At 47.4% G+C, this 24,414-nt stretch overlaps 1 protein-coding gene across 1 annotated transcript; it reads left to right on the top strand.

Annotated features, from left to right (window-relative positions):
• Positions 1 to 6,245: 6,245 nt before the first annotated feature.
• Positions 6,246 to 16,970, top strand: LOC146036013 (uncharacterized). Its single transcript, XM_083159766.1, has 3 exons — positions 6,246 to 6,507; positions 12,960 to 13,267; positions 16,827 to 16,970. Exons 1-3 carry the CDS (start codon positions 6,492 to 6,494, stop codon positions 16,875 to 16,877), a joined length of 375 nt encoding a protein of 124 aa, XP_083015892.1. The 5' UTR covers positions 6,246 to 6,491; the 3' UTR covers positions 16,878 to 16,970.
• The last annotated feature ends 7,444 nt before the right edge of the window (positions 16,971 to 24,414 follow it).

Raw genomic sequence — 24,414 nt, 5'->3', positions numbered from 1 at the left:
ATCTAAGAAATATTTTGTCAGAAAAAGTGAACTAAGGGCCACAGTTCCTGCTGGAGCCTGCACAAAAATAGCCCTGATTATACCCCTTTCAGACAGAAACGTCTGAAAATCACAGCAAATACACAGCATTTCAAATGCCATGTCATTTTACCGGGAGCAGCCTGACCCCCCCTTCCCACAGAAAAACAAATTGCCGGGTTGAAAAATTCTACCTGGTTATTTGCTGAATAACACGGGTATTTCTTCTGTGTTAAAGGGTCAACACGGGGCATAAATCCTGTGTCCTCGACCCTGGTCAATTCCAGGGTCGGAGACACAGGATTTACGACACGGGTGTGCCCTTTCACACAGAAAAAGTACCCGTGTTATTCAGGAAATTACCGGGTACATCTGCTTCACCGGGTAATTTTGTTTTCTGTCTGAAAGGGGGGTACTTGTGTATTATAGCGGCGCCCATCGCATTGTATACCATAAGGCATATGATGGTATGCGATGCGATATCGCGCGATGTTGTACTATGGCATACAATTTTAAAATTGTATGACATTGTATATGGCATAGAATGCCATACAATGTGATGGGATGCGATGGGATGCGATTATAAATTGTATAAACACCCTAATGGGTGCTTACAATGTTAAATGCATCCTAGTGGGTGCTTACAATGTTAAATGCACCCCCAAGCCACCCACCACTATAAACGTGAACCCGATGCGTGGGAAGCGGTGGCGGTACGCGTCCTACGACCTTTTCATACCCCCACTATCCACGTCGGCGTGGAGTTGACTTTATATAGTGTGGCGAGCGCAGCGAGCCACCGAGCCCGAAGCGTGGCGAGCGCAGAGAGCCCCGTGAGGGGACGTGCATAACTTCACAGGTATACGCGTCCGCTCGCCACGCTTCGGGCTCAGTGGCTCGCTGCGCTCGCCACACTATATAAAATCATCTCCACGCCGACGTAGATAGTGGGGGTATGAAAAGGTCGTAGGACGCGAACCGCCGCCCCTTGCGGGCTCGCCACGCTTCGGGTTCACGTTTATAGTGGGGGGTGGCGTGGGGGTGCATTTTACATTGTAAGCACCCATTAGGGTGCTTGTACAATTTTTAATCGAATAGTCGTGTAAAATCGTGTCGCATCGCATCGTATGCCATCGGTTGTATGGCATGCGATGCGATAAAAACATTGCACGACCAACATCGGGGGCGCCGCTATAATACACAAGTACCGAAAGGGGTATTATTGAGTGCAAACAGACCGCAGACACCTCTTCAGGTGCAGTGGTGATTTGTCCACTCAAACCCAATACCTTGTGCCCATCCATTATCCTATTCTTCCCTTTTTGCAAGGCATTGGTTAAATAAATAATTTGATGGTTACTGATTTTTCCTATGTTCGCAGATAAAAGTAAGCCAGGATTACTTCTGATGCTGCTCTTTGGCAAATCTGCCTGCCCTGAGCATGCAGGCAGCACGCCCATAAAAAGCCAGGTGCCCACCCTAGCACCCCCTGTCAATCAGGCATTGAGCGCCCAGGTGATGTGAAAGGTCAAACTCTTACAATATACATTATATAAATATAAGAAATACATCGCACTGCATTTTACTGTACATGTAACATGAGCTAACTGGCCACTGCCCAGAGCAAGCAGACACATAACCTAGAACATCGCAGACACGTCCAAACCTGAAAACATGAAGATGATTGCTGTGTGGCAGAAGGTGCAGCTACAGCCCCCACGGCAGTACTGGGGCGATGTGCTTGGGGTTTTTCGGGTTTGCTCAGGGCAAAGAGAAAAGGTTGGTGCGTGCTGATTGACAGGATACAGAAAGGATGACATTGAGTCACTGCTCATCGTACATAATAGAATGTACAAATATATTGTCAGGGTGTGACAGGGCGTACATTCTTGTGTGATAAATTACTGCAGAAAACAAACAACTCTATAATCTGTCTCCATATCTGGATAATCCGATACATGATCTAGTTCTATATTGATGTAAAGAGTATCTCATAATGGTAATAGTAAAGGGGCCTACTGCCAGGGAGATTTGCTGAATGTTCTGAGTGATGCTAGATTGCTCAGCATACAGCACTGCACAGCGCTGTGTGCTGAGCGATCTGTCAGGGCGATTATACATCTATCCTGCATGCTGGGTATTAATTGCCGGGCGATAGTGATGTGTAGGCCACATAAGAACCTTCTCCAACATAACAGTCACATTCTATGTTACAATGATGTCCTAGAATACCTCAAATATTCCCTGTTAGATTTGGGTCTGCAATGTATAGCTCAACATACCCTGGGTCGACATTGACAGTGTCAACATTCACTTGGACAACATTGACGGAAGATCAACACAAGCAAGAGGTGGAGAGATAGTCACAATGTGGACCCTATTTAGGTTGACATGCATTACGTCGACCACTGAAGGTCGACATAGCTTAGGCTGGAATAGGTCATGGCTAAGGTCGACAGTGTTGGAAAGTCAACACAATAATTAGGTCGACATGAGTTTTTTATTTTGTTTTAGCCGACATGTGTCGACAGGCAGTGTTGCATGCTCTACCATCCACTACGGTATGGTGAGAGAATAAAATAGCGTGCCGGAAGCATGGAGGTGTACATGTCGACGGTGTCGACTTTAGGCCCCCCCCCCCCCAAAAAAAAGGGGACAATTTACATCGAGCATGTGACTGTCAACCTTGCCATTGTCGACATAATGATTGTGTCCACATTTCGACCCTGTGGACTTTAGCCATGTCAAACTATTTCAGTTGTCGACCTTCAGTGGTTGACCCAATGCATGAAAAACGTTGCAAGGGGAGCCATGTGAGGGGATGCGCTACAGTTATTAGGGGTCCGCATGCTCATATGTCAATATTGACAACAAAAAATGTGAAAAATTTGAACCTTTTGCTTGTGTCAGTCTTTTGTCATTGACCATGTGCATGTCGACCGGTTTTCAGTGTCGACCTTATGCATTGAACTTTTGTCAACATTGACCTTGTGCATGTCAACCAATTGACCGTGAGCCAGCCCAGACAGGAGCATGTCAGCGGAGGCCGGTACTCAGCGGGATGAGACAGATATAAGGATGGGAGGAGGGATACGTTCTGAGGCAGTGGTGGATTTCCCACTAGCCACCTGAGGCATGTGCCTGGGGCCCAGGGTGACACTTAGTGGGGGGGGGGGGGGGGGGCACAGCATGCTCACTTGCACAGGAGCCCTTCTAGGCTAATGGCCAGATGATGCCAGGTGAGTTTGTCATTACAACTTAACTTTACTTTTGTAAGTGGTTTCCTATGAGATTGAAAAACGGGCCTTCATTTCTGGCTGGCTGACCAGTGTTTGGGCAATGTCCGACAGGGTTAGGGGCCCATTTACTACTGCTCGAAAATAAAATGTGCGTGAACTTACTGCCCATGATTGTATTATAATATGCAATCCTATAAGCAGGGATGTATGTCCATGCAGATGCAGGGAGAGGAGCCGGACCCTGTGATCTGCTATGCCCGGTGATGGGGGTCTGCACAGGCACCGTTAGCGGTGACCCCTGGCTGGTCCTGCTGACCACACTGCCCCTCCAGCAGTGCACTAAGGCTACAATTGGCTACCGCCGTCTCAGGATGACTGCAGCTGCGGGAGCCGATGCTGCCAGATGCCAATGTATGCTGATGCTGATGCTGACATTGGCCAGCATTGCATCACCTCTGGAAACCTATGGGGGATACGGCTGCGAGCAGGGCAGGCGGTATCGCAGAAGGCACCAGAGATTCCTACTGCGGCTCCTCCATGATACAATCCAGATATACTGAATATTTAAGATAACCCCTTGAAAACGGCTGTGTTTTCAGGGGATTAACCACAAATATTCCATGATTAATGGGCCCCTAAATCAGAGACACTTTGAATAGTGACTGCATGGCTACTAAATACCCAGATCTATTCAGTCTGTCCCTTATTGTGTGGGGGTAAGTTGGCCATAGACCTAGCAGTTACAGGTGCGGCGCCCTGTTGGTGACAGTTGATCATAGTTGGATAAAATGACAGTCCGATCAGATTAGTGATGATTTGTCACCCAGAAGGATCAGATTTATGGCAACTGAAGCATGTGTAATGTAATAGCAGGTCTCATTCATAGATGGGCACAATGATTGCTGCCACTGTATCTCCGTACACAGAACTGCAAAAATATCCTAATGCCACAGCCGCTGAGATTTCACAGAGGTGCCCAATGGCAGCGTCTGTAATCTGCACACCTCTGATCGCAACATCTTCTGAGCAACTCTATGGTCTGCTGCAATTAAGCCACCGGGCCCATGCAGTCACGCCCACAAAATGCTTTTGACACGCCTGTGTATGACTAGCCATCCTTCCGCCCAAAAAAGTGCACTCTGACTGCCAATCAATATGCGTCCAAATTCTTACTGCGACCGCCACCTGTATTTATACTTGTCAATTGCACAGTTTGGGGTTTATTTACTGAGATGGGAGTTCTATTGAAGATGGGATGTTGCTATTATCTTCTAGAAGGTTCTAAATAAATAAGCAGTAGATTCTGATTGGTTGCTATAGGCAACGCCCCATCTTCAATAGAACTCCCGACTTAGTAAATAAACTGCTGTGACTCTAAAACTTGCTCAGTACAAACAATTACTCAACTCTAGAAAGATTGTCATTTTGGGGGTAATTCTGATTGATTCGGTAAACTGCGAAACTCGCAGCTTACCGAAATTTTCAGTTTACCGAAACATGCAGCTTACCAAGTCCTTATGACGCCGCCCCATTAAAACTCTATCCCGCCCCACCACTGCCGTTTCCCCATGCAACCATGCGAGGGATGTGTTACAAAGACACACCCCCTCGCATGTGCCCGCTGCTGGAGAAATCATTCGATGGTCGCTGACCATCGAATGATTTCTCCAGGGCTCGCAAATATAAGTCAGTGGAGACCGACTTATATTTGCGCGGGCTTCCGGCCGAAGACAGGGCAGGCGGCTAACGTCTCTCCTTGTCCCGCCCGCATTCACATGGTAACGACCAGCGTTTTCATGGAGACGCCCATGAAACGCTGGGCGTTCGCATGGGCGACACCCGTTCTGACCGCCGCACGCCCCCGGGCTGCACCGCTCCGTGTACATGGCTCGGCGACTATGCAAGTCACCATAGCCATTGGCAGAGGGAGCATGCACAGGAGCATAAAACATAATGCGAATGCGCGGGGGACTGAATCAATCTGAATGACCTCCTTTGTGCCTACCCCAATGTGATTATAATATAGGGGGGGACAACCAATTTTTAGAAGCCTCCTGCCTATTCTTGGAGGGTGGGATGAAATCTAAGGTTTTAAGTAAAAAAAAAATCAGATAAGAAGGTTTTGATTGTAGTGTGTGATGTGGCTCACCTGTATAATGATGTCATTGGGCCTGATTCAGATTTCCACAAATAAGGGGACATTTACTAAGATGGGAGTTATATTTCACATGGAATATTGCTATGCACAACCAATCAGAATCTACTTCTTATTTATTTAACACCTTCTAGAAGATAATAGATAGTATCTGATTGGTTGCCCATAGCAACATCCCGTCTGAAATAGAATTGTCATGGCTATGGGTCACTAGGTTGACTCAATTAAGGTTGACATAAACTGGAGGTTAACAGTGCTGAAAACAGGTAGACATGGCTAAGGTCGACAGGGTTGAAAGGTCGAGACAAGCATTAGGTCGACAAAGGGAAGCATTAGGTCAGTCAAAAGATCCACGGGTTTTTTGGAGCCCCAATGTGCCGACAGGCAGTATTTCATACCCTACCATCCACTACGGGGTGGTGGGAGAATATTATAGTGTGCCAAGCGCAGGGAGGTACTGCGCCTGAAGCATGTACACTTAGACGGTGTCCATGTCGACATTTGGGTCAAAAATATGTGAAAACCTCATGTTGACATTTTGACTGTTGACTTTGCAACCCTGTCAACCTTAGCCATGTCAACCTATTTCAGGTGTCGACCTTCAGTGGTTGACCCAATGTATGTTGACCTTAATTGAGTCAACCCTATGACCCATAACCTTGCCCCATTGTACAGACATGTATTAGTTCATTTAGAAACAAACAAAAACAGAATTATGGCCGGCTGTGTGTGTGTGTGTGTGTGTGTGTGAAAATCTGCATCATGAGCCTGATCACAGGGCAGCGTCTTGTGATCCATTAGGAACACCACATAGATAGTCCCAGACTCTGACTCCCCTTGTGTATTTGCTGGCTGCAGGCACAAGGGGTGTACACGACATGTCACCTCCTCCACTTGCTGGAGAGTGGAGACAAAGGATCGCATTGCAGGACACACCTAGCTGTGCGTACTGCGTAGCCTGCCCGACAGCTGCCACACCTCATTACAGCAGGCCATAAATACAGGTACATCTCTCCGGACCCATCACTTCTCATCACAGGATCCCAACGCCAGGCCGACGCTACTCCTCATCACACGAAATGGACTTGAAAGCAGGTAAGAAGAGGGATCCTGTGTGATCCGATACCTGTCACGTTACATGATCTGCAGAGCCAAATATCTCCCTACAGGCCTGAAGGTATCTTGTCTGCCCAGGGGCTGTATCTTGCTGCTACCTTACATGTTTGCATCTGTCTCTGGGGATGAGGGGAACGCCGGAACGGTCTGGATTCTGGAACGCCGGAATAGGCCGGCTCCCTGCGTGTCCCAGTGTATGACACAAGGCAAATAGTGCTGCAGTGAGATAAACAGCCCCCTCCTGTCCCGCAGCTGCTGCACTCGGGCAGAGAGAATGGCAGCAGCATGATCAGAACGGTGCAGATTTGATTCTGCATCTCTGCCTGTCCCCGTGTATATGAAGCTGTCACACAGCAAACGGTGCATGGGGACGTGCACAGAGAGCTCCACGCAGGACGATGTCCCTGGCACTGTGACGCACTTCAAATATTTATCCACATAATTTTTTTTTTTTACCTTTATAATATGAGATAACAGGATATGTGGATGTTTACATATACATTGTGGATGTTGTTATAATTATTTTGATTATTTCAATAGCTGAACGGGTCAGTCGCTTCTGCTAGGAATAAAGTGTAATAAATGGGTCAGACCCAGCGGGATACGGTCGATTTAAAGATGGTCGACAGTCATTAGGTCGACACCACTAGGTCGACATACTGCAAGGTCGACATGTGTCTAGATCGACATGGGACAAGGTCGACATGGCCTAGGTCGGCAGTCAAAAGGTTGACATGGGTTTTTTCACAGTTTTTTTGAGCCGACATGTGCCGACAGACAGTTGCTAATGAACATGACACAACTACCAGGTCGGTGCTTCCTAGGGCTTCAGTGTACTAAAGTCATTAACAACGGTCCTGATATGAATATTGTGTATATACACAACACACAGAGCGTTCCGGGCCTCGTTTCTAAGCGATCTAGACAGAAAAGGCTTCGCAAACGGGCTATTATCGCCCCGTGTGTATGCCCCTTGCACACTCCTCAGTTCATTCTTTCAGAAATCAATATATAAATAAATGTTACTTTTCAAACACTGACGGGTACATGTACGAGTTCTGTTAAAGCTTGGATGTTGCCCATAGCAACCAATCAGATTATTTATCTTCTAGAAGTTGCTAAATTAATAAAAAGTAGAATCTGATAGGTTACAACACCCTATCGTCAATAGAAGTCCCATCTTAGTACATTTACCCCTGAGAGTGTGTACAATATATATATATATATATATAGTAAGGTCGGAGATATATATCCCTCTTCCCCAGCCCAATCATGTGGCCAACATTCAGCAGGTGGCTTTATGCCCAGGGAAAGGTAGCAGCACATGTTACAACTTATCATGTATGGTGAGTAATAATAGGGAAGGAATAATGCGGTGGAACCTCAACATAAGCAAGCAGCTATATATTTCTATGTGATGACAGGGGAAATACAGACTTTAGTACAGAAACGTCTCAATATAGTATATTGTAATAGATAGAGACATAGCACATGGTGTATATGACTCCTGCCCAGTGGCGTAGCTACGTTTTGGGCGCCCCCCCGCCGTTAGGGGGGGTGGGGCGCCCCCCCTCGCCGCCGCCCCGCGAAGCACCCCTACCCCCTTGCCCTGCCGCCTATGCAAACACCCTCCCCCCAATCCTCCACAGCCTTACCTATCGCGCTGGTCCCGGCGGCTCCGTTCTTCTGCTGAGGACCACCACAAAATGGCCGCCCCCATACAGCAGACAGTTTCAGAGAACTGTGTGCTATATGGGGGCGGCCATTTTGTGGTGGTCCTCAGCAGAAGAACGGAGCCGCCGGGACCAGCGCGATAGGTAAGTGACAGTCTGCGGGGGATTGGGGGGGGGGTTAACTATAGCACCGCAGCCCCCGGCGCCCCCACATGCACAGCGCCCCCCCCCGCGGTGGCGGGGGCTGCAGTACTATAGTTACGCCGCTGCTACTGCCCTAGGGTGGATTACAAACTACATTATACATTTCATTTTAAGCTTGAATGGAAAGGTTCCGCATCATCTTCTGCTGGTCAGATGTGTGGTGGCATTTGGATACAGCTCCTCGCTGGTATTCCAGGGCGGACAGGTAGCGCTAATCTCTGGCTGATTACTCAACACCAGTCACGAGATATAATCGGGTGCCTAAACAACTGCACCAAATCGCACATGATTATTTTTTTCGAAGTCCGCACATGTAATAGGCAGCAAATTTTTAGACAAAGTCAGAATCTGTTTGCGATTTTTAGCACTGGGCTCTTGGACCTGTCCTGGTTATAAAAATAAGGGGGCCAAAAAGACTGGGGGTCCCCCCATATTTTGGAACCAGCACTGTGTTCCAAAAGCCAGCGGTCTCATGCCACAGCCGGGGGGGTCACTTTTAATGCAACCATGACTACTGCCAGCCACGGTTCCCCCTCCCAAGCTTCAACTGTCCATGGCTGAAACCCAGGGCTGTCCCCGTCACCCCCTGGGCTGTGGGTGGCAGGCTGATACTTGGGTAATAAAATAGTTTAAAAATACAGTGTTTTTTTTATGGTAGAGTCCAAGCATGCGGGGCATTAAGGGGCCTGCTGACTCTTGTAGTTCTACTGTGAAAACAATGTATAAAAAAAGACACACATAGAATAGTAACATTTTAATATACACACACATGCACACATACTCACCGTACTACGATCCCATGACGGAGCGGCTCCTCTCCTGTACGGAGTCCGCCACAGGGATTCCCAGTGACCTCCTCCATCACAGGGATTTTGCTCAGCTGTGATTGTCCAATTCAGGTGGATTGAGTCAATTTATCTGACAAAATCTGATGTGCCTGTCTAACAAAATCTTATGTGCCTGTTGTGTAGGACACAATCCACAATCCTGTGCCATTGGGTATAACCAAGAGATTGCAAGAGACTGATCCTCCTGTACATAGGATAAATCTCGAGTCAATCAGGTCCAATTTGTTGGACAATAAGTTGAACAAGTGTAAGGGGGCCTTAAGTGTTTTCATGGAGATGCCTACAGCCAATCATTGCTCAGCTTAGGCCTGATTGGATACTTCATTATCAGGCCTAAGCTGAGCCCTAGGCCTGCAATACTTTGGCATCAGGGCCACCTAACGCTGCATACTGGTAAGTTATCCACACAACCTCTCTACTGTTCCATACAATGTGTCTCGGCTTCTCTCACACCCCTGTCTACTCTTTGAAGACGAGAGGAAGCAGAAGGGGTTCTAGGTGTGCAGCACTTTACTATGGGAATTCAGACCTGATTGCATGGCTGCTTCTTTGCAGAGCCCCGCTATAAGGTGTACGCCTCCCAGCCAGAGTGAAATCTCGCCATGTGCAAGGATGCGACAAACTTGAGAAAATATCGCAGCCCTGCGGATTAGCTGCAGATCCATTTGCAATCGCTCACCATCGAATGAGTTTTCTAGTGTGTGCCAGGGTTGCCTACTTTTAAGCCGCACCCCGTTAATACCCGCAATTCACAGAACGCAGAGCAGGCTGGGTGCCAGGTCCCCCCTCTGCCCCCCCCCCCCCACCCCCACTCCCCCATCTATAGCAGCTTCACCCTCAGTGTTACTGACTATAAAGCTTCTGTGAAAATGGGGCACAGTTACATAATTCTGGGACAAGGAGCCCCATGCAATTTCCAAACCCCCCACTTCTCACTTTAAACCCCATCTGTGCATTATCAGCCCCAGGCCTACATAGGCTTTAATCCAGCCCTGTAATTAAAAGTTATGTTTTATTCCTAGTGTGCCCATTTAGAACCAGGATACAGCTATATACCAGGACCTCATGCCAACAAATTATTGCATGAATCTTCTGCAACCATCAGAGTGTTCCCTTTGGGATCTCCCATATCATTTGTGGAGCATATTATGATGCATCTGAGATTGTCACCCCATGCCGGGGGCCTCAAAATAAATGTAGCCCAAAGCAAAGGTAGCTTGTTACTATGATCATTATGCAATGTTTAACAAGGTGAAGCACTGATTCAATATTATATGAACGTGTTTCCCCAGCAATTGCTAGTCACAATTTACATAGGCAAAAACATGAAACATGACAAATTTGACTCACCTCATTTGCATAACTGCAAAATAATTTAAATATGTAGATTTATAATAAACCTTATCTAAGTTTAAGTAATGCAAATGGCAGTATTTGTACAACCAGTTATCAGTGTTAAGGTCCATATTGCCTGGGTGTATGGATCACGATGATGGGGAAACTCGATGGGCTGAAAAATGCTCAGTGCATACAAACTGGGGGGTTTCACCCATTTTAGCGATTTTCCCCAAGGTGTGCGGCTTTCCATAGCGGGACACTATGGAAAGCCATTCACTTCCTTGTTTATCACTGGCCCATACACTCAAAGTCGCCCAGTGTGCATGGGCCTTTAGAGTTAGGGCCGCCAAAAGATCATTTGCGCCCCGGTATTAGGAAAGGTGATTGTCACTATCCTTCACGGGATCAGATCTCAAAATGATGTATCCCATTGTGTGTATTAAAAAATGTATACCTTACCAGGTCAGGGCTCGCCGCCCGCTAGTGAAAGCACTCGCTGCACGCCCCGGCGTCCCGCAGATGATGATGATGACCGCCCACCCCCTGCAGCTCCCGTTACATGTGATAAATCGCAAGCGATTTATCACATGTAAAAAATTGTGTCAAATCATATGTGAGCCTCCCGGGGAGCTGCCGGGCGGCTCACAGGAGAATTTATTTATTTATTATTTATTAGCAGTTTCTTATATAGCGCACACAGGTTCCGCAGCGCTGTACAGAGAATATTTGACCATTCACATCAGTCCCTGCCCCAGTGGAGCTTACAATCTATATTCCCTACCACGTGTACACACACACACATTCTAGGGTACATTTGTTGGGAGGCAATTGACCTACCAGTATATGTTTTGGATTGTGGGAGGAAACCCACGCAAGCACGGGGAGAATATACAAACTCCGCACAGTTAGAGCCATGGTGGGATTTGAACCCAAGACCTCAGTGCTGTGAGGCAGTAATGCTAACCATTACACCATCTGGCCTAATGTATGGGGGCCTTTAGAAGTAGAGTGGAATCTTCCTTTCATGTACAAAGGATCAATTACTTAGGGACATTCATTAGTGTCCAGCATGAAACTGGTTAAGAACTCTGGAAGGTTGAGAGAAATTTCAGGTATACAGTAAGTACCCTTCTCTCACAATAACCTGTGTACATTTCTTGGGGACTTCAGCTGGTTATGGTAGAAAACATATAGACTGACTCATGATAGACAGTCATATGGTCGACCACTAATGGTAGACTGTCGACATGGTTAAAAGGTTGACATGAAAAAGGTTGACATGATCAAAAGGTCAACGTGAGTTTTTAATGTTTTTAGGGTGTCTATAGACAAAGGTCGACATGGACACTGTCTAAGTGTACCGCGTCCCCTCGCTGCGCTCGCCGTGCTTCGGGCTGGGTGCTTCGCTGTGCTCGGCACACTATTTTATTCTCCCTCCCTGCCCTAGTGGATGGTAGGGCATAAAATACCGCCTGTCGGCACATGTCGGCTGAAAATTTTGTTAAATATGCATGTTCACCCTTTTCACGTCGACCTTTTCTATGTCGACATTTAGACTCTGTCAACCTATTGTGTGTTAAATCCTGTCGACCTTTTGACTGTGTACCTTTTGACCCTGTCAATCTTTTCACTGTTGACCATTAGTGGTTGACCATGTGACTGTCTATCATGAGTCAGTCTATGATCAGTCCGGATACCCTTCAGCTGTATGCTGAGAATGACCATACCTCTAACTCTGGGAAGGTCCCTCACAACAGAACTACCTAAGATGATTGGTTTCTGTATCTTTTTCCTTTTTATTTTCTTTGAGATGACATTATACTGTGTGTATCTTTTAAAATACATTTAATCATCTTTGTAACCATTTTTGGAACTAAAAGCTCTGAAGTATTCTTGGAAATAAATAATTCATATTTCTAGTCCTGAATCTGTGTTTTTAGGATTTACGCCTAGAATGTGTTTTCGCTACAGCCTGTGTATACATTGTATTGTGTGTCCAGGGCGAATGTAAGTGCCCCTTCAAATCTTGCATTGGTGGCAGTGACCGTATATATAGAGGACCAGTGTCCAAAGTGAACCTCCAGTCACGGCCGGTGCTGTTCAGATTGACATATCTGGAGGAGCAGCCGCTGGGTCCGTGGCAGTGGCCAATCATGTGGGGGCAAGCCAATGCCACATCTACTTGTGAATACCAGTGCCCATATTGTGGGTGTGGCTGCAAGTAGTTTGTCCCCAGACAGGTCCCCTCTCTGCCACTCCCCCTGCTGGTTTTGCTATGCACCTATTCGGTACCTTAAGGAATGGATAAATATATTTCAAGGGGCCCTATAAAAACTTGCGGTACTATGTCTTATTCATCTCTCCACAGAAGTCGACCAAAAGACATGTAAAGGGGCAGAAGAAGAAGGACCTAAGCATGGGAAGCATGGACATAAGCATGTGAAGCATGGACATAAGCATGGGGAACATGGAGAAAAGCATGGCGAGCATGGAGATAAGCAGGGCGAGCATGGAGATAAGCAGGGCGAGCACGGAGATAAGCAGGGCGAGCACGGAGATAAGCATGGGAAGCACGGAGATAAGCATGGGAAGCACGGAGATAAGCATGGGAAGCACGGAGATAAGCATGGCGAGCACGGAGATAAGCATGGAGGAGGACCCTGCAAAGGACACAAGGTACTGTTTGTTACTAAATCCAACCACAGAGCTGTAACATGTATTGAGCACAATGACTGGGGAGCCACTGGCTAGTACATACCTTCCAACATGACCCAATCCAGGAGGGACAAGATGCTCTGTTCCTGGACTTCCATGGCAGTTGCAGGGCTGCAGTACAGTAAAAAATTCAGTTAGGGGTGCCCCACCAATTGAGACTTTTTATACAAGTCCCCCTGGCCAAAGCATTCATCCCTGTGACCGGTTAGCCTGGCCCCCTAATAAAGGAGTCGTCCCCCCCCCCCCCTCTAGAACTTAGCTGGCCAGGCTGAAGCCTGGTGCTGTCCTTGATGCCCCTGGGCGGTGTTCTCCAAGTCCCAGTATGCGGGGGAGGCTTGCTGGGACTCATAGTTCCACCATTTAGAAGACAATAGTTTTAAATTCTATTTTTTTACACTATTTTTTACATTTTATCAGCTCGATGCCCAGGTAAGTCCTGGAGGGGAGGGACCCCATTATTGGGGGGTCCCCACTCCCCCAGGACCCCTGGCTAGGCTGACCAGTCACAGGGATGAATGCTTTGGCTGGGAGGCCTTGTATAAAAAGTCTCCCCCCCGGCTGGGGTATTACCCTGCTGGCTGGTTGGATCTGGGGCTGGTTCTTAAAATACGGGGGACCCCTAGTCATTTTGTCCACTGTATTTTGGGAACCAGCCCCGGCTCTTTCAGTCTGGTGCTAGTTATGGCCGGGAGGGGGGGGGACCCCACGCCGTTTTTACATTTATTTATTCTTTTTTTTTTTACACACTGCAGCCTGCACGGATCTGACTATGCTTTATTTTTTGGGGCGTATTTTTAGTAAATTTCCCCCTTGCTAACATCTTCTTATTCCTTGTATAGAGGAAACACTGGGGTGAAATGTAATAGGATGAGAGATTCAGAAAGTGAGAGATTTGGTAAGAAATCTCCAGTTTTTTTAAAGTGGCAATCATTTACACAGCAAAACCAGTGTGATTTTGCTGTGTCAATGATTGCCACTTTAAAAAAATTGGAGATTTCTTACCAAATCTCTCTCTTTCTGAATCTCTCATCCTATTACATTTCACCCCAGGATTTCTATCCTCATTCACATCTCTTTCTAATTTAAAAACAATAAAACAGCAATATATAACCTTAGCTCTTATTACTGACTGCAGAACAGTAGAAAGTAGAGCATTATGGGAAGTCTGAGGTTTTTCAGATTTCCAACTGTACAGTAGCCTTGGTTATAAGAGGTTTAGGTGTGTAAATGTTTAGTCATTGAATCTAGCTTACTATATATATATATATATATATATATATATATATATATATATATATATATATATATATATATATATATATATATATATATATATATATATATATATATATATATTCTGTATTCTGTAAAAAGGGGGCTGGCTGGCTGGCAACCAGGGAGCAACTTGGCAAATTTCTACCAAGTCCATTTGTTTTTCAGACCAGAGGCGGTACCAGAGGTGGGGCTGCAGCACAATACAAAATTCAAATAGGGGAGCCACACCAACTGCCAATGAGTCAGTTTGAAATGGCAGTAGGTATGGCACCTCTATTTGAACTGTGCTGCTCCTCTGGAGCCTCCCCTGCTTGAGACTAAGGTTATGGTTGTGACACAAAAGTGATGAGCTGTACTCAATTCTGAAGACTTCTGTGGTCACTGTATCTGTGTATTAACTTGATTTGAGTCCCGGTCCAAGTCAGGCTATATTACTGGTTTAAGTCTGGTCATTTCCTAGTTCCCAGTCCATCTCCAATTCTGGTTATAGTCCGGACATGAAAAAGCTTCATTTCAATCACCATTCTGATTGTATGTCAGCCTCAGCTCAAGTTAACAACCAGCATACCTATCAATATTAGAATGTGGGGATCGGGACGAAAAAAAGGCATGGCCAGTGTGGTAGGGGGTGTGACCTCTGTACTGGGGGCAGGAATTCAGCAGCCACAAGCCACGCCCCAATTTCCTGCCACTCTCGGGGCATGGCCATGCCCCCAGCCTCTGTGTTTCACTGAATAGATGCTGTGCGCATGTGCACAGAATCTATTCCCTGCTGCTCTGCTGAGGGGAGACTCTGTCACTCCACCACGGGACACTGCTGGCCCTGGAGGGATTGTGGGACAGTCCCCCAAAAAATTGGGACTGTCCCGAGAAAATTTGGACAGTGGGAAGGTATGCACCAGCACTATCCTGTCTAATTAAGTTCCTACAGTCTTAGTGTTGTGTAATAACACCTTCAGGCAGTTCTCAAAGTTCAAGTCTAAAACAACTCACATTCTGACCAGTGAAGTAGAAGATTGTGTCAGGCGCTCATGTTTAGACCACAAATGTAATAATCATAAAAGACATAGATATAAAAACATGTGAAAATAAACACAAATCCTTCAAGGTGCAAAAAATAGGGAGAAGGTCTTACCCAGAGGGGAATTTGGAGCCCGGGGGGGATGGTATAAGTGCAAGGTGCAGTCCGGATGTACACCCTACAAGGCACCAAGTAACTTGCACCGAATATGGTCTCTGAGGAAGAGCCCAAGCAGGCTTGAAACGCGTCAGCAAGTAGGTGACTTACCTGGTGTGACAGGGAGGACGCTATCAATGCAAGTTATCTGGAGCCTTGCAGGGTGTACATCCAGACTGCACCTTGCACTTATACCATCCCCTCGGACTCTATAAATACCCATCTGGCTGCATTTATGGGCTTGTTAAGCAGCAAACAACTGATGTTTAGCTGAATCAGATCACCCAACATCTCACATCTCCCAACCAAGCCAGACCCTCAGGCGTGACAACATGACTCTGCTGTGATATTTCATTTCTTTGTATGCATCTATATATCTCTGGTAGTAGTAAATGTCTGTAATGTTTTTGAGCAAGTAGTATGTCTGTAATTTAAATAAACAAATGTATATTTGGGTTAGAAATGTCACATAACATTCAGCATTCCAATTGCCATGGAATTTGCTATAACATTTGAGCACTAGGGGGCTCATACTCTAATACACATGTGCAAATCTCTGGAAAAAAGGGGAGGCAATTTCCCCAGTGCTGCTACCATCATTGCGGGATTCTGGAGGAGTGAGTATTAAAAATGGCACCCATTATAAATACATCATTGTCTTTAAGCTTTGATAACTATCTTCCTTTTACTTTAAGTTTAGAGCAACACCTACTGGCTACATGGGGGTATCGCTCTGAAATCCTAGAACTTACAGTAATAATCAAATGGAGCAAAACATTAGGAGCACGGGCCATTATTCTGGTTCACTTGCAAATACAAATTCCTTCTCATATGGACAAAACCATGTGCACTGCAGGGGGGGCAGATGTAAAGTGTGCAGCGAGAATTAGATTTGGGTGAGTTATTTTGTTTCTGTGCAGGGAAAATACTGACTGCTTTATTGCACATGGTTTTGTCCATTTGAGAAGGAATTTGCTTTTGTGAGTGAACCAGAATAAGGGCCAGCGCCTCTTATTCTCAGCTGTCCAGGAGATAGAACTAATACAGATTAATGTTCAATTTCTGCAGAATCAAGAGGAAGGCCATGAACAACATGAGAAATGCCAAGAGGACAAGTAGAAGGAACAGAAGTTGAACAAGGAGAAAATTCCAAAAGAGAAGAAGGAAAGGAAACAGAAATAAATCTACCTAAATAAAGAAAATCTAATCTGACATAGTTTATATTGATACAAGGTGACTGTTTCCTTCTGCAGAAGCAATGTAACCACAGAGATATATTTGTTGTAGATCCATTTGGATTTGCTCCTATAGATGCCCAGCTTTTTGTTCCAACCAGAGAATGCGTTGGTTGCAGTGGCGTGACTATATATTTTGCGCCCCCCCGCCAAACTTTTTCGGCGCCCCCCTCTCTCTCTCCCTCCCCTCGGCGCGCCTGCCCATACCTGACATGGCCGCATCTGCGGTCACTGTCCGGTCCAGTCTCCCGGCGCCGGCTCCTGCTGATAATGAAAAGTGACTCTTAGAAAATGGCTGCCAAAACTGTCTGCAATACGGGGGCAGCCATTTTCTAAGTGTCAGTTTTCATTATCAGCAACAGCCGGTGCCGGGACAGTGACTGCAGATGCGGCCGGGCAGCAGCGCAGCGGGTAACTATAGCACCGCAGCCCCGCCGGCGCCCATAGTTACTCTGTGCCTCCCCGCCACGGCGGGGGCTGCGGAGGCATAGTTACGCCACTGGTTGGTTGGTTGAAAAGAATATCTTAAGGTGAATGTATGGTCAGAGTTCCGTGTAATGACAGGTTTGCATGGTTCCAGTTACTGAATGGTCACATTATAGAAGTGTATTTGTGTACAATAATTCTCTCCTCATAGTAATGATATGAACTGGTCTGCAACACCAGAAGTAGGCACATTATACCAAGACCTGAAGAATCACCTTCTAAAACCCAACCATTAATCCAAAGCAAAACAATGTATTTGTGCTGCAGGAATAAAAGAAAGACGATTGTCACTGGTTTAAAAGTTGATCAGTAATCAATGGTGCAATAGATAGAACATTTATGTACCAAATCGCACAGAGTATATTATTTGTTCTCCGCAGGAGCTGTGACATAACAATATAATCTTGCCTCCATAGCAGTCTTTATCTAAAATATGCTGCATCGTAACGGTGTAAAATATAAAGTCCTATTATAAAGAAAATGTCCCAGACGTCAAGTAAAATAAAACAATGCAATGCTTTTGAATAGCAGTTCAATGGTCAAAATACAGCAGCTCTCCATAGCAAGGGTGAAGGGGATCAGTGTGGCTCTACTAGTGGAGCAGTGGTAAATAGCAAGGGTGTAACTAACATAGGTGCAGGGAGTGCAGCTGTTATGGGGCCCGCAGCTGAAAAGGGCCCTCCTTTCCTGGAAAAGTAACGTGCTATATACAGTACATTTTGCGCCACTGGGTGGTATATAGGGGCCCTTATAGACTTTTGCTATGGGCCTACAAATATCTAGTTACACCTCTGGCTAATAGGTTGAAAGAATGCATGACTGGAGGTCTTTGGTTGTAGTAGGAGAGCACTAACCAGAGGCGGATTGAAGCATCGGGATACCGGGCCAGTTTTCGGTGGGCCGGACCTATCCCCCTCCGCCGAATTGATTTACCGTGCCTGGCGGGCCTGCCCGACCTACCTACCGGCGCAGTTGACACACTTCCTGGTTTTGCGTTCCACAAAATGGAGCTTACAATGGACGTTGTAAAAAGATGCAGAGAACAAGTATATTCCATGCCCCCTCCGCCAGCGGGATATGGTCATTAGGTTGACAAGCATTGGGTCGACAGGCAGCAAGGTCGGCATGGGTTTAGGTCGACATGGGTCAAGGTCGACAAGTGTCTCGGTCGACATGGGTCTAGGTCAACACGTCATTAGGTCGACATGGGCTAGGTCAACAGTCAGAAGGTGGACATGGGGTTTTTGTTGCTGTTTTTTGAGCCGACATTTGCCGACAGGAGGTATTTCATGCCCTACTATCCACTAGGGCGTGGTGGGAGAATAAAATAGTGTGCCGAGCGTAGCGAGGCACTGTGCCTGAAGCGATGCGAGGGGATGTGGTGCACTTCAAACTGTGTCCATGTCGACGGTGTTGACATTTGGGCAAAAAAAACCTGTGGAAACCCCATGTCGACCTTTTGACTGTCGACCTTGCCCATGTCAACCTAATGCTTGTGTTGACCTAATGTAATGTCGACCTAGACACATGTCGACATTGTCCCATGTTGACCTTGCTGCCTGTCAACCTAGTGGTGTTGACCCAATGCTTGTCGACCTAGTTGGTGTAGACCTAACAACCCACACCCCTGCCAGCGGACCTCTGAAGCCACACAGAATGTCAGCGCTAACTTAAACATTGAAGAGCACCAGGAGCGGCTCCATGGGTATGCGGCTGAGGAAGGTCGCCGTGACCACAGTCAGTGACTCGGCCCCCGGCTGCGCACTCCGGTCATTGCCAGCCTCCTCTGACAGGCGTCATGGAAGCAGGTAAAGTTCTGCTGCTTGTTTCCCCACCGCTCCTTTATCAGTGGGCAGGAGGTTGTTACGGTTATGCTGCAGATACGGGGAAGGGAAGGTAGTAGTGGGCTACAACAGACTTAGGTAGTTGCTAAATTCTACTGGGCAAAAGAACCTTTCGTATCCAGGGGGAGGAGCAAGGCTGGGTGCTTGCTCCTTCACTATCCACGCCGCCACTGGTTGCCTTTAGTAACCAGGTGGCGAGCAGCGAGAACGTTTGGGAAAGTTTTCCCATTAAAAAGCGGCAATCGTTTAAACTGAAAGAAATAAAAAAGTGGATCTTGCCATGTATTGATTGCCACTTTAAAAGAATGGGGAAACTCTACCAAAACTCTCAATTTTTGATTTTCCCACCCTATTGCTTGTGGCCCCAAATTGTGATTTCATTACATCTATTAATATGAAAACTATAAAAGTTGCTACAGATTCAAAATAAATAAAATGTATACCTTTTTTTTTATCATGAAACGAGTATAACTTGAAAAGTAAAGAGAAGGGGGGGGGGGGGGGTGAAAATAAACCACCATAGAATTATGGATGCTGCTCATATATATACCATCTCCTACAACCTATCCGAAAGCAGGGACTGACATTTAGCACAGGTAGCTTGTGCCTTTAAGCCTGCCAGTGTCACTTCCCCTGTTGCAGGATTCTCCTCTCCACACATAGGCCTGAATCAGGACAGGACACACATGGCGGAGCCGCTGATTCTTGGTAACCGTCTCCCACCCGAAGTCAGTACCAGATTTAAGTGTCAGGCCGTCCATAGGCACAATATTTTTGGCCTCAACCCCCCTTGATCACCCCCCCCCTCTCCCAACCTATTTAAAAGTTTTCATTATTAAGTGATAAGTCTTAATTTGGTAATTGCCATTATACTGTAACAGTAACATTAGCCTAAGGAGGGAGAGAGACAGAGAGGAAAAGGTGGGGGAGAGAGAGAGAAAGGGTGAGAGAGAAAAGGAGAGCTGAGATGAGCGCAGAGAGAGAGGAGGGAGTGCAGATATAGAGAGGGAGTGCAGAGTGGGATCGAGCACATAAAGAGAGAGAAAGCGCAGAGGGAGAGAAAGAGCGAGTGCAAAGAGAGAGGAGTGTAGAGAGTGAGATGAGCGCAGAGAGAGAGAGAGGAGTGCAGAGAGGGAGTGATGGCAGAGAGAGGAGAACACAGAAAGAGAAAGCTCCCCCTCCTTTGATTTGCGGACTCTCCGTGATTTGCAACCCCCTTCCAACCTTTCGCGCCCACACCTCCACAATTCGCAACCCTTGGCAGTGACGTAAGTTCATACCAGGTGCCCGGAGGCGACAAAGATGGAAGTGCCCCCCCCCCCCCCGCACACACACACACACACACGTACATAGCGTAAGTGACCCTCAGATCTACAGACAGCACCTGCGACCCATACATAGCATTGATTACCCACCCACATACACTACAGATAGTATCGGTGGCTCCCAGATCCTACAGACAGCATTTTTGACCCCAAGATGCCACAGACAATATTGGTTTTGCACACCGTAATGCCAGGGGGTACATGCTCTATGCCAGGGGTTACATGCTCTCTGCCCGGTATGTACATGCCTCTCTGCCAGGGGATACACGCTCTCTGACAGGGGGTACATGGTTTCTGCCAGTGGATACATGTTCTATGCCAAGGGCCTGGGTGCCACTGTTCCCGCCTTTTCAGTTTTGTGCTCAGCTAAGTCAGCTGAGCTGCTGCTGGCCTGGTCATTGCACAGGGCACACGGCACCTTGGGCAGGTTAGATGCAGTGTGGGCAGCGTTAGTACAGTGAGTGTCACAGTCACACTGCTTGGCAACACTGTCATTCACACCACACACCGCAGCGCTGGAGCAGGAGGACACATGACACAAACTGTCCCTCCTCCTCCTAGCGTGGCTCGCGGATTGGTGTCTCATCAGCTGGCCAGGACGTGGGCATGCGGAAGCTGCAGCTGGCACAGAATTCCCGGACATTGTATAGTCCTGGAATACCACCCGCCCGGACTCCGGGCACCCGGCTTAATTACCAGACTGTCCGGAGTTATCCAAGACGGGTGGTAACCTAATATACAGTCACACACACATGCATACATACAGCTATGCATACATTCACTCACATATATACATATACAGCCACACACTTATTCACAGTCACACCCATGCACACATTTATACAGTATAATAGTTACACACAGAGACAGATAAATACATACAGTGTACCTTCCAGTCACAGTGGGGCAGATGTATTAATCTGCCTATAACGTTTGGCGAATAACGATTCCCGCTTCTCCAGCATAACGTGGAGAAGCGGGCAAACGTTATAGGCAGATGTATTAACCCCATCCCAGCTGATAAGGAGAGCCGTTATCCCCAGCGTGAACGGCTCTCCTTATCTCCCTCGCCGCCCCGCACATGCGCACTCGCTGTGTCCCCCCCCCCCGGCCGGCTTTCTGTGCATGCGCGAGATCTTGCTAAAACCGCGAGATCTCCAGCGCAGCCCAAGCCAGACGCAGGGCTAGCGTTGTCCCCACAGTGGGGGATAGGACAACGCTAGCCCTGAGCTGGCAAAGCGGCCGGGGCGAATTAACGCCTTGAAGGCTGTTAATACATCGCCCCGGCCGTTAATCCCTGGGGGGGATTGCAGGGGACAGCCCTGCCGAGCGTAACTCGGCGGGCTGTCACTAGCGCACGTTAGGTGCGCTAGTAATACATTGGAGGAATCGTAATCCCCCCCCCCCAGTTAACCAGCGTTAAGTGCATTTTTACACTTAACGCTGGTTGATACATCTGCCCCAGTGTCACACTCAGTCACCATGCTGCCGAAGTGCCTGCCGATTAGCCCCGCCCCCTTTTCGGACTGCATCTGTGGAGCTTGTTGCTGCTGGGCTGTTTCATGAAAACTCTTGGGAGGCTGGTGAGGGAGTTGAGCTGAGATCACCAGCTCCCTCTTGATCTGGCAGCCCTGCCAGAGGAACTGACTGCAGTGCACTGAGGGGCAGATTTATTAAGCTCGGTGAAGTGATAAAGTGCCTGGTACTTTATCACCTGCCAATCAGCTCCTACCTGTCATTTCTCAAACCAAGCCTGTAACTTCACAGTTCAGAGCTGATTGGCCGTGATAAAGTACCAGCCACATTATCACTTCACCAAGCTTAATAAATCTGCCCCTGAGTTACACAGTGAAGAAACTTCAAGTAAACTAAAGCTTCCAGCAGCCCTGAGCCTCCGGCAGAAATGGCTGCTAGGACCTGTGCTAGTTTACTTTCAGTTTCATTCCTGCACCCCATGACCCGGCTGCTGCACGCAGCTGCAGAAGTGGTAGGGGTGCTTATTTGCCCCAATAATTGTTGCACTGGCTGGCTCCTTCTCTCCTGTGACAACTGCAGCAGCAGGTATGTTACTGCTCACTGCAAAAGTCACAGGCTCTTGCTGCCGGCTCCTCTGTGCCCCCCCTAGTGGCTAACGCCCGGCGGCCAATGTCTCCATTGCCTCCGGGAGTTACGCCACTGGTCAGTGGCAAACGCAGGATTTCTAGAGCGGGATTTCCAAATTCAGTCCACAATCTCGCACTCTGTGCAACATTTAAGCAATGCGGTAGTCTGGGGGACCAGTAAAAGAACCAAGTAACGATCCCCGGACATTAATGTACACATTGGTCTTTTTATACATTGAATACTGTATATAATCCAGTATTAATATCTAACACTACTCTATAGTATTGGCTGTATCAAACATTAAAATAATATTAATAAGTGGTCAAGAAAAGATTAGATTTCAGGGCAACCGGACCCCCCTACCTGCGTTTGTCTATGCCATTCCAGCAAATTATGACCCGAGAACGAAGGGGTGACTTTCACATTTGCCTATGCATCACATTTAGGAACGGCAATCCACGATCGATGATTGCAAATCATCACAGGCTTAAGGCCACTGTTGATTACTTTTTCCATCGATGGTAAAGAAGCAGATGTATTACTTTTTTCCTATGAGGTTGGCTACATACACAGCAGCTTAGACCTGATCATAGCTACACCCAGGCTCCACCGTAAGGCATTATTTCACTGTGTGTTCCTGTATGACAAAGGGTGGTAGACTAAAGTGCTGCACTTATGTGGAACTTGCAGAAGGCAATGTAATGCCAAATGGTTACTGACAGGACTTAAGGATATTGGGGGATAAACTGGTTCACTCTCAAAGGCAAATTCACTAATGGACAAAACCATATGCACTGCAGGTGGGGCAGATGTAACGTGCAGAGAGAATTAGATTTGGGGGTGTACTTCAAACTGATATCTATATTGCAGTGTAAAAATAAAGCAGCCAGTATTTACCCTGCACAGAAACAATATAACACCCATATCTAACTCTCTCTGCACATGTTACATCTGCCCCACCTGCAGTGCACATGATTTTGTCCATTAGAGAGTGAATTTGCCTTTGAGAGTGAGCCTGAATAACCCCCAAGTCCTGTCAGTATCCATTTGGCATTACATTGCCTTCTGCAAGTTCCACATAAGTGCAGCACCCTAGAATAACCCCCATTGAGTGCCCCAGCACTATTCTAGCACAGTATATAGCACGTGCTATATTATCCATACCCGCAGCAGTATTACAGCAAGAGCCGCTAGCACAGTGGCGTAGCTACAGGGGTTGCAGCGGTTGCAGATGCGACCGGGCCCCTGAGCCAGGGGGCCCAACCCCCGCCACTGTCCGGCCGTCCTGGAAGAGGGAAGCGAACAGGACGCACCCGTTCCCAGTGCTGCTTTGCGGGCCCGCGTGCGTCGCGCTGACGTCACGCGGCAAGGGGTCCCCTTCCTATTGGCTGCCTGCGGCTGGGGACGGGACACGGTGGCCGTATCTGAGCTGTGATCAGCGGCGTAGCACTTGCTCCAGGCGCAGGAAGTTCACATGGCGCCGGAGCCGTGCTCCACAAACTCTGCCGCCCGCCCAGCACGCCTGCTCCCCCACCCGCTTCCCCGCACGTTCAGCACCCCCACCTCTGGTGTCCTGTCACCTGGAACCGCAGCTCACTGTCTTAAGCCGCCAGTCATTGGTAGCCGCGCTGGGAAGAGGAGCACCCAGCGCGGTGACTGCGCT

Source organism: Crinia signifera, chromosome 9 (assembly GCF_055691185.1).
Source record: "Crinia signifera chromosome 9, ASM5569118v1, whole genome shotgun sequence".
Taxonomy (NCBI): domain Eukaryota; kingdom Metazoa; phylum Chordata; class Amphibia; order Anura; family Myobatrachidae; genus Crinia; species Crinia signifera.
Note: the sequence above shows the minus strand (reverse complement) of the source record. Positions and strands in the feature narration are given on the sequence as shown.